The sequence below is a fragment of the Melanostigma gelatinosum genome, assembly GCF_949748355.1.
Source record: "Melanostigma gelatinosum genome assembly, chromosome: 21".
Taxonomy (NCBI): domain Eukaryota; kingdom Metazoa; phylum Chordata; class Actinopteri; order Perciformes; family Zoarcidae; genus Melanostigma; species Melanostigma gelatinosum.
In genome coordinates this window covers 15341939-15355336 of record NC_136654.1, presented here as the reverse complement: position 1 = coordinate 15355336, position 13398 = coordinate 15341939, and the positions used below count along the sequence as shown (strand labels likewise).

General features: G+C 45.9%; 2 protein-coding genes across 2 annotated transcripts; one reads left to right on the top strand and one right to left on the bottom strand.

The window, feature by feature from the left end:
• Positions 1-1683: 1683 nt before the first annotated feature.
• fbxw10 (F-box and WD repeat domain containing 10) lies at positions 1684-6652 on the bottom strand. Its single transcript, XM_079293675.1, has 12 exons — positions 6111-6652; positions 5755-5916; positions 5105-5235; positions 4874-4981; positions 4663-4769; positions 4356-4559; positions 4139-4260; positions 3631-3785; positions 3385-3527; positions 2923-3081; positions 2598-2824; positions 1684-2525 (listed from the first exon to the last, which is right to left on the bottom strand). The coding sequence occupies exons 1-12, from the start codon at positions 6631-6633 to the stop codon at positions 1915-1917; spliced, it is 2652 nt and encodes an 883-aa protein (XP_079149801.1). The 5' UTR covers positions 6634-6652; the 3' UTR covers positions 1684-1914.
• A 2798-nt stretch (positions 6653-9450) lies between these two features.
• prdm9 (PR domain containing 9) lies at positions 9451-13355 on the top strand. The gene is made up of 6 exons (XM_079293847.1): positions 9451-9900; positions 9986-10078; positions 10285-10562; positions 10657-10724; positions 10817-11007; positions 11111-13355. The coding sequence occupies exons 1-6, from the start codon at positions 9804-9806 to the stop codon at positions 13144-13146; spliced, it is 2763 nt and encodes a 920-aa protein (XP_079149973.1). The 5' UTR covers positions 9451-9803; the 3' UTR covers positions 13147-13355.
• Positions 13356-13398: the final 43 nt, after the last annotated feature.

Below are 13398 nucleotides of genomic sequence, written 5' to 3'. Positions count from 1 at the left end.
TCCCATGTGTTGATGGCACCGCTCCGTCGGGGCCTTGGAGTGGTCCATCGTGAGCGGTGTGAGCTTCAGCTCCCCTGCAGTCTCCAGGATACAGAGCAGTGCTTATGGCTGCCTGTCGGAAAACAAATGTCCAGAGTAGGTTTCTTTTCACAAAGGGGAGATTTAGTCACCGCGAGTCAGTCCCCCGCGAGAATGAGCTTTTTTTTTTTTGCATCTGATGCGGCTCTCGTTAAACCTGGTAACGGTGTGATATCTGGACAGCTCCAGGGCAAGTCAGCACCCGTCTGAGTGACATGCAAATACCAACAATAAATAAATAAATAATGCAGATCATGATTTGGTTAATCACTTTCTCTACCATGACTGACCTGGTATGGAAAAAGTTTTTTTTTTCTTTTTTTAAATCGAGTTATGAGTTCAAACCTGCTGCTGACACAGCATGACAAAAATGTAAAAATGAAATGAACTATGATGCAAATATGCGCCTTTGGAGATGGATGTGGGGCAAAAGGTCAGCCGGGTCACACTGAGACCCTTAAAGACCTCAGTTCACAGCGAGAGGGTTAACCGTTGTTTCTTTCAAGCTTCTCCCCGTGCATAAATAAAGCTGGACCCTCCTCTCCACAGCCAACCCTCGGGCCTGCTCGAGGGAGCAGAAGGTCTAAGAGCATTCCTCCATGAAGACTTTCCCTTTTCTTACTTTGCTTTGATTTTACGCTCATTATGCCCCCCCCCTCCCCCCCCGCAGCTCTGCCGGTCCTGGACAAGAGACTCCATACCTGATGGAACAATGGGGTGAGCTGTGCTGCATGATGAAGCTAAGCCGAGCTCGGGGTGGCAGGAGGGGATTGCATTGTCTGCCTACGTCACACTACCCCGGGAGGAAAATAAGGGGGTGACGCCATTATCCCCAGTTTCTTTTCCTGCAGACCAAATTAATTAGCAGCAGAACGCTCCCGAAAGAAGAGATTCTCCAAAAGTGGGACGTCTTAGCCGGTCAGTTCTCCTCATGAGCCTTTGTGATTCACGGGTGCCCAGCTGTTGTGCTGCTGCTGTCAAAGCAGAGGACCTTCTCCCTGATCTTCAACCTCCTCGCCCCTAATGATGCCCCTGAGGCAGCGGGGCTGGAGGGCAGGTGGCAGGGGGGGAGGGAAGGTCTCTCTGGATGGGACGAACTCTGCTTACTCTGATGACTTCTCAAATCTTGTTTGAAGTTCTGCAGACGCATACAAAAAAAAAATCCACAGAGATGTTGTTGCTTGGTTGGGGAGGGTTTTTCCAGGAGGATTCATTCACTGAAGGAAAATTGGTAAATGAGAATAGTCTCCCTACGGAAAAAACGTAAACACAAACAGCAGATGTGAAGTGGCCGGCACTGATTATTATAACTGTTGGAATCTTGAAGAGGCATTTTTGTGGCGTTAATCACAAAAGAGAATGAATACTGTCGGGGAAACAGTCACATTCAAAAGTGTTTCAAATGTGAAAATACTACTTTTTATTTTACAAGTTTCATTACAATCAAACTATGGATGCAAACTACCGAAAATATGTAAAAGACACTACAAAAAGCTGCTTCTCCCTCCCTTTATTAACATTAAGGAAATATATAAATCTTAAAAATACAAATTTACCACTGTTAGATAATCAAACTACAAATGCATTGATTCTAAATGACATCAAATTAAATCTAAAGCATACTGCAAAACTACTGTATAATAATCCTGGTCCTGGTCCATCCACAATCAGATGATACAATACTGACCCCTAGTGGAGGTTTAATGAAACACCACATTTAAACATACGGTTCCTTCGAGAAACAAAGATGCTGAGCAATAAAGATAGAGTTCTGCTGACATTATATCATAAAAGTAGAATAAATGTGAATTTCTTCACGTTTTTTTCTCCTGCTTCTTATTCCTCGTGGACAGTTTTTGCTCCCAGTCCTGCGTGAGATCCTTGCTGACCCAAACACTCTTGCAGCTGGGTCCCTGTGAGCAGCCTGAGTCCTCTGTGCTCTCTAAACGGACCCACTGGGCTGATCCTGGGCAAGCTGCTGCTGCCAGTTTTCATACAGCATTCTGGATCAGGCGGCGGCCTCTCTGAGGCCCCTGCAGTGAATCCGCTCACTCTCTCTATCGCCCAACAATGGGCTCTCGTCGTGGCGTCGTGGCCCGTGCGGACGTCTCTGCCTTTGATGGCGTTTGTCATATTTTGACCGGCATCTCTCTTTACATTTGGAACACGGGTCTTGGCCCTCGTGGGATGAACATCACGTGTGATCCACGTCCGAGTCTGCAGAGGATCCTGAGACGAGCGAGGGCCCCAGGAGTCTCGCAGCCCGGCGTTGCGCTCCATGTTGACGCCGGCTTCGTCCGTGCACCGCGCCTTCTGCATGGCGTTGACCCGGAGGAGGATCGAGTCGCGCGTCGGGGGACGATGAAGCCCCCTCCTCTTCATCCGCTCACTCGTTGCCTTCTCACTCAGCATCAGTGACGGTTTAGCAGACTCACAGCGCTCTCTGGCTACCAAGGGAAAGGTTCACTTGTATCAGCTGATCTTAACACATATTTCCTGTATTTCTGAAGCATGCTTACCTTGCAAGCGGGTGTGGTAGAGCGGCTCGGCTCCCTCTGGTTTCTTGTCATGGCTACAGTGCATCTTTTGGCTGCGATCGGCCCCGACGGAGACGAAGGAACCCTCATGAACCGAACCGACCCGAGCCTCCGCATCGCCCTGGCCTCCCTCTGGTGGCTCTGTGTAATCCCAGAACACTTTGGCAAACTGGTAGAGCTTCACACTGGACGTGGCGTTCACGAGTATACTGAAGGACGGCGTAGAAAAGATATCATGAGACAAATGTATTTGAACTCCCGGACACCACACGAGTGAAGATGTTTCAATGATAAAGAAATGACTCACCGGTTGTCATGGAAGTGCAGGGACAGTATTCGGCCTGTTTCAGCCTCTACCGCGATGTCTCTCAGGCAGTCTCCGGTGAGGAAATTAAAAATGCGGATCTTTCCATCCACACAGCCAGTAATGACACGGAGGTAAACAAGAGTCAGAGATTTCACCTCCCTGCAGGAAAGTCAACATTTAGAGTTATTAGAACAGGTATCAAATATAGTAAGAATATTTATATTAGTTACGAATGGCTAACACTGTCAGGAACAGGCAATAAGGTAGGGAGATTTTAAGAAGAAAAAAAAGATTTCTTAAAAAAAAAAGAACGTGAAAAATTGTGGGGGTTTTGTCAAGGAACCACACTGCTTCATTTTGCAAGGTTGGATCAACCTCATTCATACAAAACTCTGCCTTTTCCCATATTTTGCCTCCAGCAGATGACCTGATTGAATAATAAATTGCAAGTGTCTTTCTTACTTTGGGTGGTTGAAGGTCATGAGACACTCTTTAGCGTCGCAGCTGACGCTCCAGGCCATGACCTGACCGCTGGCGTCCCCGGATAAGAAGTGCCTTTCGTCGACAAACAGGCACTTCACTGAGCTCCTGTGGGCATCGATCACCTTCAGGAAAGTAGTGCAAAACAAAATGAACCAAAGCAAAAGCTATTGTCAACACACCGTTTGATAAACTTTATGTAAATATACAAATGACTCATATTGTCACCCTGAGCAGCGATGCGTTCTCCATGTCCCACACTCTGACGAGGCCCCGGACACAGCTGCTGTACACCGTTCTCCTGTTGATCCTCACACACTGGACGGGACTGCGGTGCTTGAAATGAAAATCCTCAAAATGCTTCCCTGTGTTTAGACTCCACACTGGCAGTGTGGTAGTTCACATTAAGCTCACTTGCACACACAAAGAAGTTCACTTTAAAGTTTTAAAACGTTAAATCATACGGATTCTTCTCCTGATTATAAAATTGTGTCCGTGTTACACTTGATAAATGTAAAAGAAATTTTAAAAAAGCAACAACAATGCAATTCTAAACAATAGTGTTGACAAGAAGCCTTTGTTTCTGCATGAGTATGTACAATTACACTTTACCCAGATAACTCTATCTCTATTAATAAATGGAACAGTAGGTGTGTTGGAATTGCCAGAAGTTATTCTGAAGATGATCAATGACAAACGTCTGAACAATGACATGCATCGCTTTAAATCTGCTGACCTTTGACTTTACAGTCTTTAGCTCCGGAGACGAGTCTGTCAGCGTGGACGTCCAGACAGTTGACGCAGCCAGTGTGACCGTACAGCATCATCTCACACCTGTCCGTCTTCAAACTCCAACACCTACGGGTGTGATGAATCACCCAGCCAGTCACAAGGAGGAATGTATCCCCACCATCATCATCATCATCATCATCAGTATCCAGCTTCCTCCTCACCTGATACTCGCATCCCAGCTCGTCGTTATCAGCAGGCCTCTTTCCTCGCAGAGCAGCGCTGCCCGGATGCTGCCGACGTGGCCCTTCATCTCCGACACGACTTTCGTCTCCGACGCCACGTGAAGCAGACGCAGCACGCGGTCCTTGGAGCCCGTCGCCATAAGCGGTCCTCCTCTGTAGTCCACCACCCGATGTGGGTCTTCTCTGTCGAACCCAAACACAACCCAATGACGTCAGTCGTGTTTTTATTCCGATGTGCTGCAGGGTTTAGTATTTAGGGAAAAAAGGTCAAATTGAACGCACTAACTTGTCGAGCAGCACCGTGCTAAAATATGCACCACAATAAACATTTCGCTCTTCCATTGGCACCGTCTTGGTTTTGATTTTGGCATAAGCGGCTTCAAATGGCTTGACCTGTAAAACAAAACAGAAAAATCAAAGACAAAACCCACTGATTGACAAATGATTTCTGATACAAAAGGATGTAACTTATAGAGCGAGATTGTTGATTTGTGGACCTTTTGGACTTCAGGAGGAATATCCACTTCCTCGTCATCTTTGACGGGCACAGGGACCTCGACCATGTTGGCGTAAGTAGGATTTACTTTGTTTATACTTTTGTACCTCTAGAACAGAAAGACAGAATTAAATGTGCCACACCAAAAACAAAACGACAGCAACTTTGCACACTTTTAAATGTACAACTCCCGAATGCACGATTTAAATACCCATATTCCTAAATGATCCACCTTCATCGTTGCCTTAATTTGTTCCTGAAAAAGACGTCTGAACTTGATTTCCTCCACGGTTTCCTGAGCGAGAAGCTTCCAGCATCGACAAACCTTCAGGCAGCGTCTCAGAGTGTGCTCATCTAACAGACCTGGAAGAAGACACGTTTGTGGCACAAGTTTACAGACAAAAAAAAAATAGATTTTTGTTATTTACAGAAATACCAACTGTTGCGTTACTTGTCGTCACTTTGCACGTCATTATACATATTTTTAACCGTCGGACAGGCAATGGGTTGCTTGGCAAGGCTTTGTTGTTGTCGTATTCGAGGGGCTACAAACTTCGATGTGGTGGATTTAACAAGAGCATTCTTGAGTGATTAAGTTGCATCCCCATAGTAACATCAGACCGGCTCTGCTTAAGGTCATGTCATGTCGGTGCACACTTCAGACTGAGCCTGAAGACAGTGAGAAGTGGACTCTGCTACGGTTTGATTGTCTGTATCAGCATCCTGAAGCGCTAAAGAAGTGCACATTCATAAATTATTAAATTTGCAACATGAATATTATTCTATGATGTAAAACATTGAAAAGTAATTAAAATATATCAAGAATATAAAATTTGTCAGCCTGCACAAGTACTGCGTTTCATTTCACGAGTGTTGACTCACCGAATATCCTCTTGGACAGATCCACCGGTAGGCAGCCTATGAAGTCTCTGTGCCGGCTGACTCCAGACATAGATTTCGAGGATCCGGGCACCACCATCAGAGCAGGGTCCTCTGAGTCTCCATCACTTGTCTCATCATGCTGACTGGTATTGACGCTACTCACTGAAAATGATCATAAATTCACCATATGGTAAGAAGTATTCATGCAAATTGTCATTGAGCAAAGATACATTATGTGTCTGTGCAGCTGTGTGTGCCCTTTACTGGCATCTAGCGGTGAATACTGTGAATTGCAGTACAAGAGTCTATTCTCGAAAATAAGTAAGTAAAACGTGTTTTGTTTTTTGTTTATTTACCGTTAGATTGCAGAAACCCTCGTTTTTGTCTGACCAGAAGCACGCTGGTTAAATTAGTCACCATGCGTAATAGTTCGGAGTCGCAGAGGGAAAACAAACGGAAAAGATAACGTGATTGTATCCAGTCGGGGCTGCTGTTGAACCAGTCCCAGACCTCATTCAGGTCCATGCCAAGTGGTTTCCCGTCCGGCGGCCGGTCTGCACCGCGGCGGGGGTAATCCCGAGGCGAAGTCGGGCTCCGTGACCTCGCGTAAGTGGATAAAGTCCACGACGTTGTTACGAACAGCACACCGTGGATGGCCTCGAGGACTTTGCTGTTTCTGCACCGCAACAGCAGCTCCACCACGAAACTCCTCTTGAATTCATCCGACGCCTTCCACACACACCGGGTAGAATCCGGTGGTGTCGGAGCAAAGGCGCAAACTGGACACATCCCGCACATGTAGGGACATCCGTGCGTCGTTATGCGGTCCAGCTCGCACGCAGACACACTTCTACCAAAGTTAAATGACTTCTTCTCCATGTTACACGTAGTTTGTTCTGCTCTGTTGGCTGCGTCGTCGCGAGGCAACAGGTTTTTATTTATTTATTATTTTATGGACACCATCGGCAACAGGTGCTCTTTAGTGTGAGTGTTGCTGGATTGTTTTGTCATGCCTTGTTTTAAATAAATGTGATTCTTTCTTGTGAGTACGCTCTTGTCATTGTGTTAGTTACATCGATTTTGACCATATCTGCATTGTCCGTTAATTACGAAGCATATCGTCCTGCGTGGGATTAGGGTCCGGATAATTTAATCTGTTTGGGCTGTTTTCTTTTACAAACAAGAATGATGGTCTGGATGAATGGGGATTGTGTGGCGATTGCTTAGCCCTGTTTGAATCAGTAGGGAGCAGCTGCCGGGAGAATGTAGCGCGAGTTTGTGCGTGCTGTTTTCCTTAAGCTAGTTTAGCATCGCCTCGCAGAACATTCGCGGCTCAGTTGTTTTGTTTTGCTTCCGGGGTCAGACGCTGACCCGGAAACTAAACAGACATATTTACCACAATTTAAGCTTCTGCATTTTCCAAATGCACCAGTATTGTTGTTCGGTTTGTAAGCCTCGTACCGAACGGTTTAAAACGAATACGTGATGTTACACCCCTAGAAACAAATAACCGTATCTGTGGCGCCATCATGAGGTTATTAGGTGGTAAGACGGAAGTGAAGGCCCAGGTATAAAATGCACGGCCCCCTTCTGCAGATGACACCTTCAGATGACACCTATGATCAACTGACAGAAGTCTTAAAAGAGTGCAATCTCAACAAAGAATTAATTCTCATGGGCGAATTTAATGTGAACTGGGGGGATAAATCAAAGAGGAAAAAACTGAAATTGATCACTGAGAAATTTCATCTAGAACAATTAGTAAAAGGCCCAACAAGGATTGCCAAATGTTCCAGTACTCAAATTGACCTGATATTTACGAATAAACCAGAAAGAACATCCAAAAGTTATAATTTAATCACTGGCTTATCAGATCATAACCTAACCTTATTTGCGAGAAAACTGACAGAACATAGATTTAGAAACGTGGCGACTAAGTCAAAGATCCTACAGTGCATACCTAAAGCTAAGCAAGAAGAATTTGCCAGTGAAATGAACAGCTTGACCTGGGACGATGTGTTATCTTCTGACGAATTGGGCTATGGCTGTAACACCTTTACTCATAGAATCAACTCAACTTAAGTCAGCATTTCCGATACAGGTGAACAACACTTATCAATACAATAAGCATTTTGTTACATATATGGTTTTATGGAACAGAAATATGGGTAAACATGGTCCATGTATACTATTTATTATAGTGGGAATTCAAATTAAAGACAAGACTTGTCATATATTGTCATATTATTTCCAAACGTTGCCGCTCAACAAGACTAGTTTTGGGGAATACGATGCAGAATTTGACCAATTTGACCGACATAATACTGTTATGCAAAGGCGGTGGTATAGCGCATCAGCTGGTGCTAACTGCTGTTCAACAACACAAAGAAGAAGAAATGCTCCATTCATGAAACAGGACTTGTGTAGTGACAGTCCACCGACCCTTCTGCACTGTGTTGTATGTCACTAGCTGGCATTGCTAATTAAAGCGTTCTGTAGCTTTTCTATCTTTTTACAACAACCAAATGAACCGAACAGCTTAAAGTGGTCCCGTGGACAGAAACTCAAATCCTCACTGTGGACACAGCTCTTTAATGGTCACCTTTGGACTCTTCATTGCCTCTCTGATTAATGTCCTCCTTGTCTGGTCCTTGGGGTTTGGCCCTCTCTTTAAGGTTTGTTTTGTTGTCGTATTCTTTCCATTTTGCCTCTGTTAGTTTGAACACATAACACAACTATATTAATAATGATAAAAGCAATAAATATTATTGTTGTCGTTACAGATATTATCCTTATTACTGTTATTATTATATGTCCGAAACAACAGAGTAGGGTGAGAGGAGCAGCTGGCCACGCGCTTTTACGCACGGGCTTTTCTTCATACATAGTTTGGCTTCATACATAGCTTAATTTAACATCAGTAGTCATAATTACACTTCATGTTTACTTCTCCTGATCTTTACCTCCTATAACAAGGTCCATCTCAATAAATAAACATATTATATGATATTTTATCAGTGTTATTTACTGCTTTTTTCGTGTTGGAATACATGTTAAATATTTAACTGCAAAGTCGTAATGCGTGTTTGATACTTTAATTTGTTTGCATTAAATCATACTGGGATGTTTGTTGAAATTGTTTGTTGAAATTGATAGGATGGCCCTACCTAGAAAAATTTCCACCAGCCGCCACTGTAAATAATACTGCAATGTGTATTCAATGTATCCAGCAAAATTATGTAAATGGTACGAACTGTCCTAGGCTCTTTAAATTTAACATCAAAACTGTAGGTATACATGTAAATGTTTAAGAGTTTATGTTAATAATAAGGAATCGTGTCAGAAGGCAAGAAAACATGTGCGCCGCCCGGGAATCGAACCCGGGTCGCAAGAATGGGAATCTTGCATGATACCACTACACCAGCGGCGCCCCTGCAATACCTAGAAACCATAGTCTTTATGTAGTGCGTTTATGGTATCTGTCACTAATTTTAGAAGGGATGATGGTAAATTCTTAACGTTAGTTGTTGCTGTTTGGGGCGGTAGATACACAACACCGAGGTAATTAGATTTACCGTTACGTGAATGTCGACCTTTATTCTGAAAGTTGGATTTATTTGCTTCCGGGTAAACTGCTTCCGGTCCCGGATAGGATTGTTTCTGGTGTCTAACGTCATATGTTAGCTAACAGCTAAAACAGATTGAGGAATATAGCCGTTGAGAATCCGAGTAGGTACAGAAGTACAGTTCAAAGTAGAAAGTATACATTTGGAATTCATTGCTTTGTATTAAAATGCTCGTCTGATAGCCACATAGCAGCTACTATCTCTTGGCTAGCCATGCTAATGCTATGTTATTAGCCATACCTTGACAGCACTCTTTCCATTGAATCTTATCAGGACCGGGATGCCCGCTGATGTTGTACAAGCTAAGCTATCGTGCTAACTTAAGCTGCCTTATCTGTTGCTGTAGCGTTATAGTATGTGTTCGTGTGAACATCTGTCATAAAGAGTCATAGTTCCCATCAACTGGCCCCAGAATCTGCACTCATGTCGAGCAGGAGCACCGGTGTGGAGTGGGTCGAGACCACGGAGGAGGTTGTTTTAACAGAGGAGTATCTGACCCATGAACACAACACCTCTGCAGGTATGACACATTTAATTTACATTTAAACTGGTTGTATGACTTGTTGTCTTATGTAAGTTTACTTAATTGATGCCTTTTTTTTCAGTGTTACCGGTTTTGGAGCATGCAGAAACGCCAATCCAGAAGTTACTGGACACTCTGGGACGTGGAGATAACCCAGAGGCTGGTGATGGCTTTTGTAAGCAAGAGACACTCTTTCCTCTTCTGCTTATATTCGCAGCATCATTGGGGATTAATACAACTTTCTCACATTATCTAAAGACAGAAAATGAGCAAAATGTCATGGAGTATTCCAGCGTATGGCATTAATGCTGTTTTATTCCTCTTTCCCTCTTCTTATGAGAAGTTCCTAAAGTTGAATGACTGTTTCCTTTTGTTTTCCAGACTGTGAGGAGTGTCTGACTCTCTTCCAGGACCAGAGCGATCCCGCTAACATCACCGGCCCATCTTTCATTCTCGACTTTCCGACGAGCACGGGTCTCCCCCAGAGGGCCCTCCTCACCCTCCCCTACGGCCTGATGATAGGCAGATCTAGTATTCCCAATGCGGGCGTTGGGGTCATAAATCACGGGCCGCCGGTGTTGCCGGGAATGCATTTTGGACCGTACGAGGGGGAAGTGACCACGAGAGAAAACGCCATGGCAAGCGACTTCTCCTGGGAGGTGAGATTGGATGTGACTTGTCCTCTCTAAATACTTTTCATTGTGGTTATTATTCATTGTTAAATGTGCATATTCTGTCTTGAAAATACTGCAGATTTACAAAGAAAATGACGAATATGAGTACATTGATGCAGCCAGAGAATCTCACTCAAACTGGATGAGGTAATGTATTGAACTCTGTTATTGTGTCTGTTTCTCACGGTGTCTCCCTTCATGTTGCAGATGATGGTTCATCATATTCTCTTCTTACGCAGGTACGTCAACTGTGCTCGTAACAAAGACGAGACCAACTTGCTGGTGGTCCAGTACAAAGGCAGCATCCTCTTTCATTGCTGCCGCACCATTCACCCTGGAGACGAGCTCACGGTGTGGCCCAGCGCCAAGTTTCTGGCCCAGTTTAGTGACGCTTGGAGCCAGGTGTGGATGATGAAGTTGAATGCAACAGGTGCCTTTCCAACATAAGTATCCCTCGTCACAAAAATCACGTTCTACTGAAGAATTCTTACAATGCAATGATGCAATTTTCACCATTCTCTCCTAAATTGTAGAGAGTAACACAGCTGCGACGTCTCAGATCTTCCTGTGCTCCCACTGCCAGCTGTCCTTCACCACGGAGTCCTTCCTCCAGCGCCATACAGTGTGCTTCCACATGCAGCCTGAAGGGGGCGGCACAACTGACGCCGACTCCGCTCTCGCTGCAGCCTCCCTGGTGGTGTTTTCCGTGGACCCCGACGGGTCCAAGACGTGCGGCGATTGCGGAAAGACTTTCAAGCATATCCCTCACCTCAGGAGGCACAAGCTATGCGTCCACTCGAACAATCGTCCCTACTGCTGCCCGCAGTGCAGGCGGAGCTTTACCCAGGCGTCCGGCTTAATCAGACACCAGCTGATTCACAGGAAACGCGCTTTGATGAAAGATGCAAACATTGTTCCTGATCTGGACAAAATCCGCAGTGAGACGAACGAGAACTTGACACTGAGATCAGAACTTTTTACTTCTGCAGATCCAGCTGTAGTGGAGGAAACAAAGAGTGTGAGTGAAAGCGAGAACGTACAAGAAGCAATGGATGTAACTGAAACTGAGAACACTCCTGCTGGGGAGGCAGAAACATCCCAATGCAGTTGTTCGGACTGCGGCAAGAGCTTCACAAATGAGGCGACCCTGCGAAAGCACAAGGCGACGGTCCACGAGAGGCTCCGTCCGTACGTCTGCACCGTGTGCAAGAAGTGCTTCGGCCAGTACAACGACCTGACACGGCATCTGAGGCGGCACCAGAAGCAAAGCAAGAGGGGCAAGAAGGTAAACGAGGCCCCGGAGGAATCTACCACCATGCCCTTCAGCTGTGCCGAGTGTGCACTGACGTTTTCCTCAGTGGACGCCCTTCAGCAGCACATAACGGAGCATCACTCAGAGGAGAACCCGGTGGAACATCAAGAGGATGATCAGAGCCACGAGCCAGACTTCAGCCCACAGACGTCACTGGCTGAAACTGTTAGAGGCCTTCAGAGGCCTCAGCGACGTGGAGCTGGGTCTAAAATTTCTGCCATAACCAAGCTCATAGCCCCGAAACGAAGGGCAGCCGTCTGCAAGAAGCCGTTGACCAGCCTCGAGAGGAGCTCCGCCGAAACAGAAGCGCCTGCTGTGACAAACGGAAAGTTGACTCAATACAAATGGTTCAGCTGTAATCGCTGTAAGCAAACGTACGGAAACCCGGACGATCTCGAGGCGCACAAGTGCGCTTTGAAACAGCTCGAGTGTGGTCAGTGCGGGGCGACTTTCAGCAAGTCCCGCTTCCTGAAACGACACGAGCAGACGGTGCACGAGGGCGCAAATTCTTACAACTGTGACCGCTGCGGTAAGGTCTTCTCCACATCTGGCAACCTCAAACAGCATCGGACAAGCAACACCTGCATGAAGTATCACTGCACGTCGGAGCTTTTCCGGTGCTCCTTTTGTCAGTTCTCCTTCACCATGAAGAGCTACCTCATCAAACACGTCAAGAGGCACCACCCGGTGGAGTACCTGTCGCACTCCCACATCTTCGTGGATCAGCTGGAGGACGAGGAAGAGGGCGGGGAGAAAACGTACGTATGCCCCGACTGCGGGAAGAGCTGTGCGAGCAGCAAAGCGTTGAAATCCCACGCGTGCTTCCAGCAGGTGAAGATGCTGTACTTGTGCACCGACTGCGGGAAGGGCTTCAGCAACCACTACAGCCTCAAGCAGCACCAGCGCATTCACACGGGCGAGAAGCCGTACGTGTGCCCGCACTGCAGCAAGAGCTTCTCCTACACCGGCCAGCTCAACGTGCACCTCAGGACTCACACCGGGGAGAAGCCGTACCTGTGCACGCACTGCGGGGAGAGCTTCCGCCAGTCGGGCGACCTGAAGCGGCACGAGAGGAAGCACACGGGCGTCAGGCCCTACAGCTGCGAAGAGTGCTGCAAGAGCTTCAGCCGCCCGCAGAGCCTCAAGGCCCACCAGATGCTCCACCTGGGACAGAGGATGTTCAAATGTAGCCAGTGCGGCAAGAGCTTCTCCCGAAACTATCACCTCAGGAGGCACCATCAGAAGATGCACTTGTAGTCGCTTATTCAGGACTTTGGGAAATGATGCAGAGGAGCTGCAGTTGCACTAAAAGGTCGAGTAGAGTTGCACAGAATTTTTTTTTTTCAATGCTCGTTATTTTAACTTAAGTTTCAGAACGAAAAGTTTGGATTTTTATGTTGAGAATTATGCATTTTTGTTATTTAAAAGTGCAGCACTGAATTCACTTCCATTAAGAAAAGACAGCTTGCCACTTAAACAAATGATTATTGTCTCAATGTTAACTTTGAA

Excerpts from the sequence above, each read along its gene's own strand:
- fbxw10 (XM_079293675.1), bottom strand. The coding sequence starts at position 6,633 with ATGGAGAAGAAGTCATTTAACTTTGGTAGAAGTGTGTCTGCGTGCGAG. Across the intron at positions 5,236-5,754 it reads TCTGTCCAAGAGGATATTCG|GTCTGTTAGATGAGCACACT; the intron begins GTGAGTCAACAC and ends GTCTTCTTCCAG. Across the intron at positions 2,526-2,597 it reads CTACCACACCCGCTTGCAAG|CCAGAGAGCGCTGTGAGTCT; the intron begins GTAAGCATGCTT and ends TTCCCTTGGTAG.
- prdm9 (XM_079293847.1), top strand. The coding sequence starts at position 9,804 with ATGTCGAGCAGGAGCACCGGTGTGGAGTGGGTCGAGACCACGGAGGAG. Across the intron at positions 9,901-9,985 it reads TGAACACAACACCTCTGCAG|TGTTACCGGTTTTGGAGCAT; the intron begins GTATGACACATT and ends CTTTTTTTTCAG. Across the intron at positions 10,079-10,284 it reads AGAGGCTGGTGATGGCTTTT|ACTGTGAGGAGTGTCTGACT; the intron begins GTAAGCAAGAGA and ends TTTGTTTTCCAG.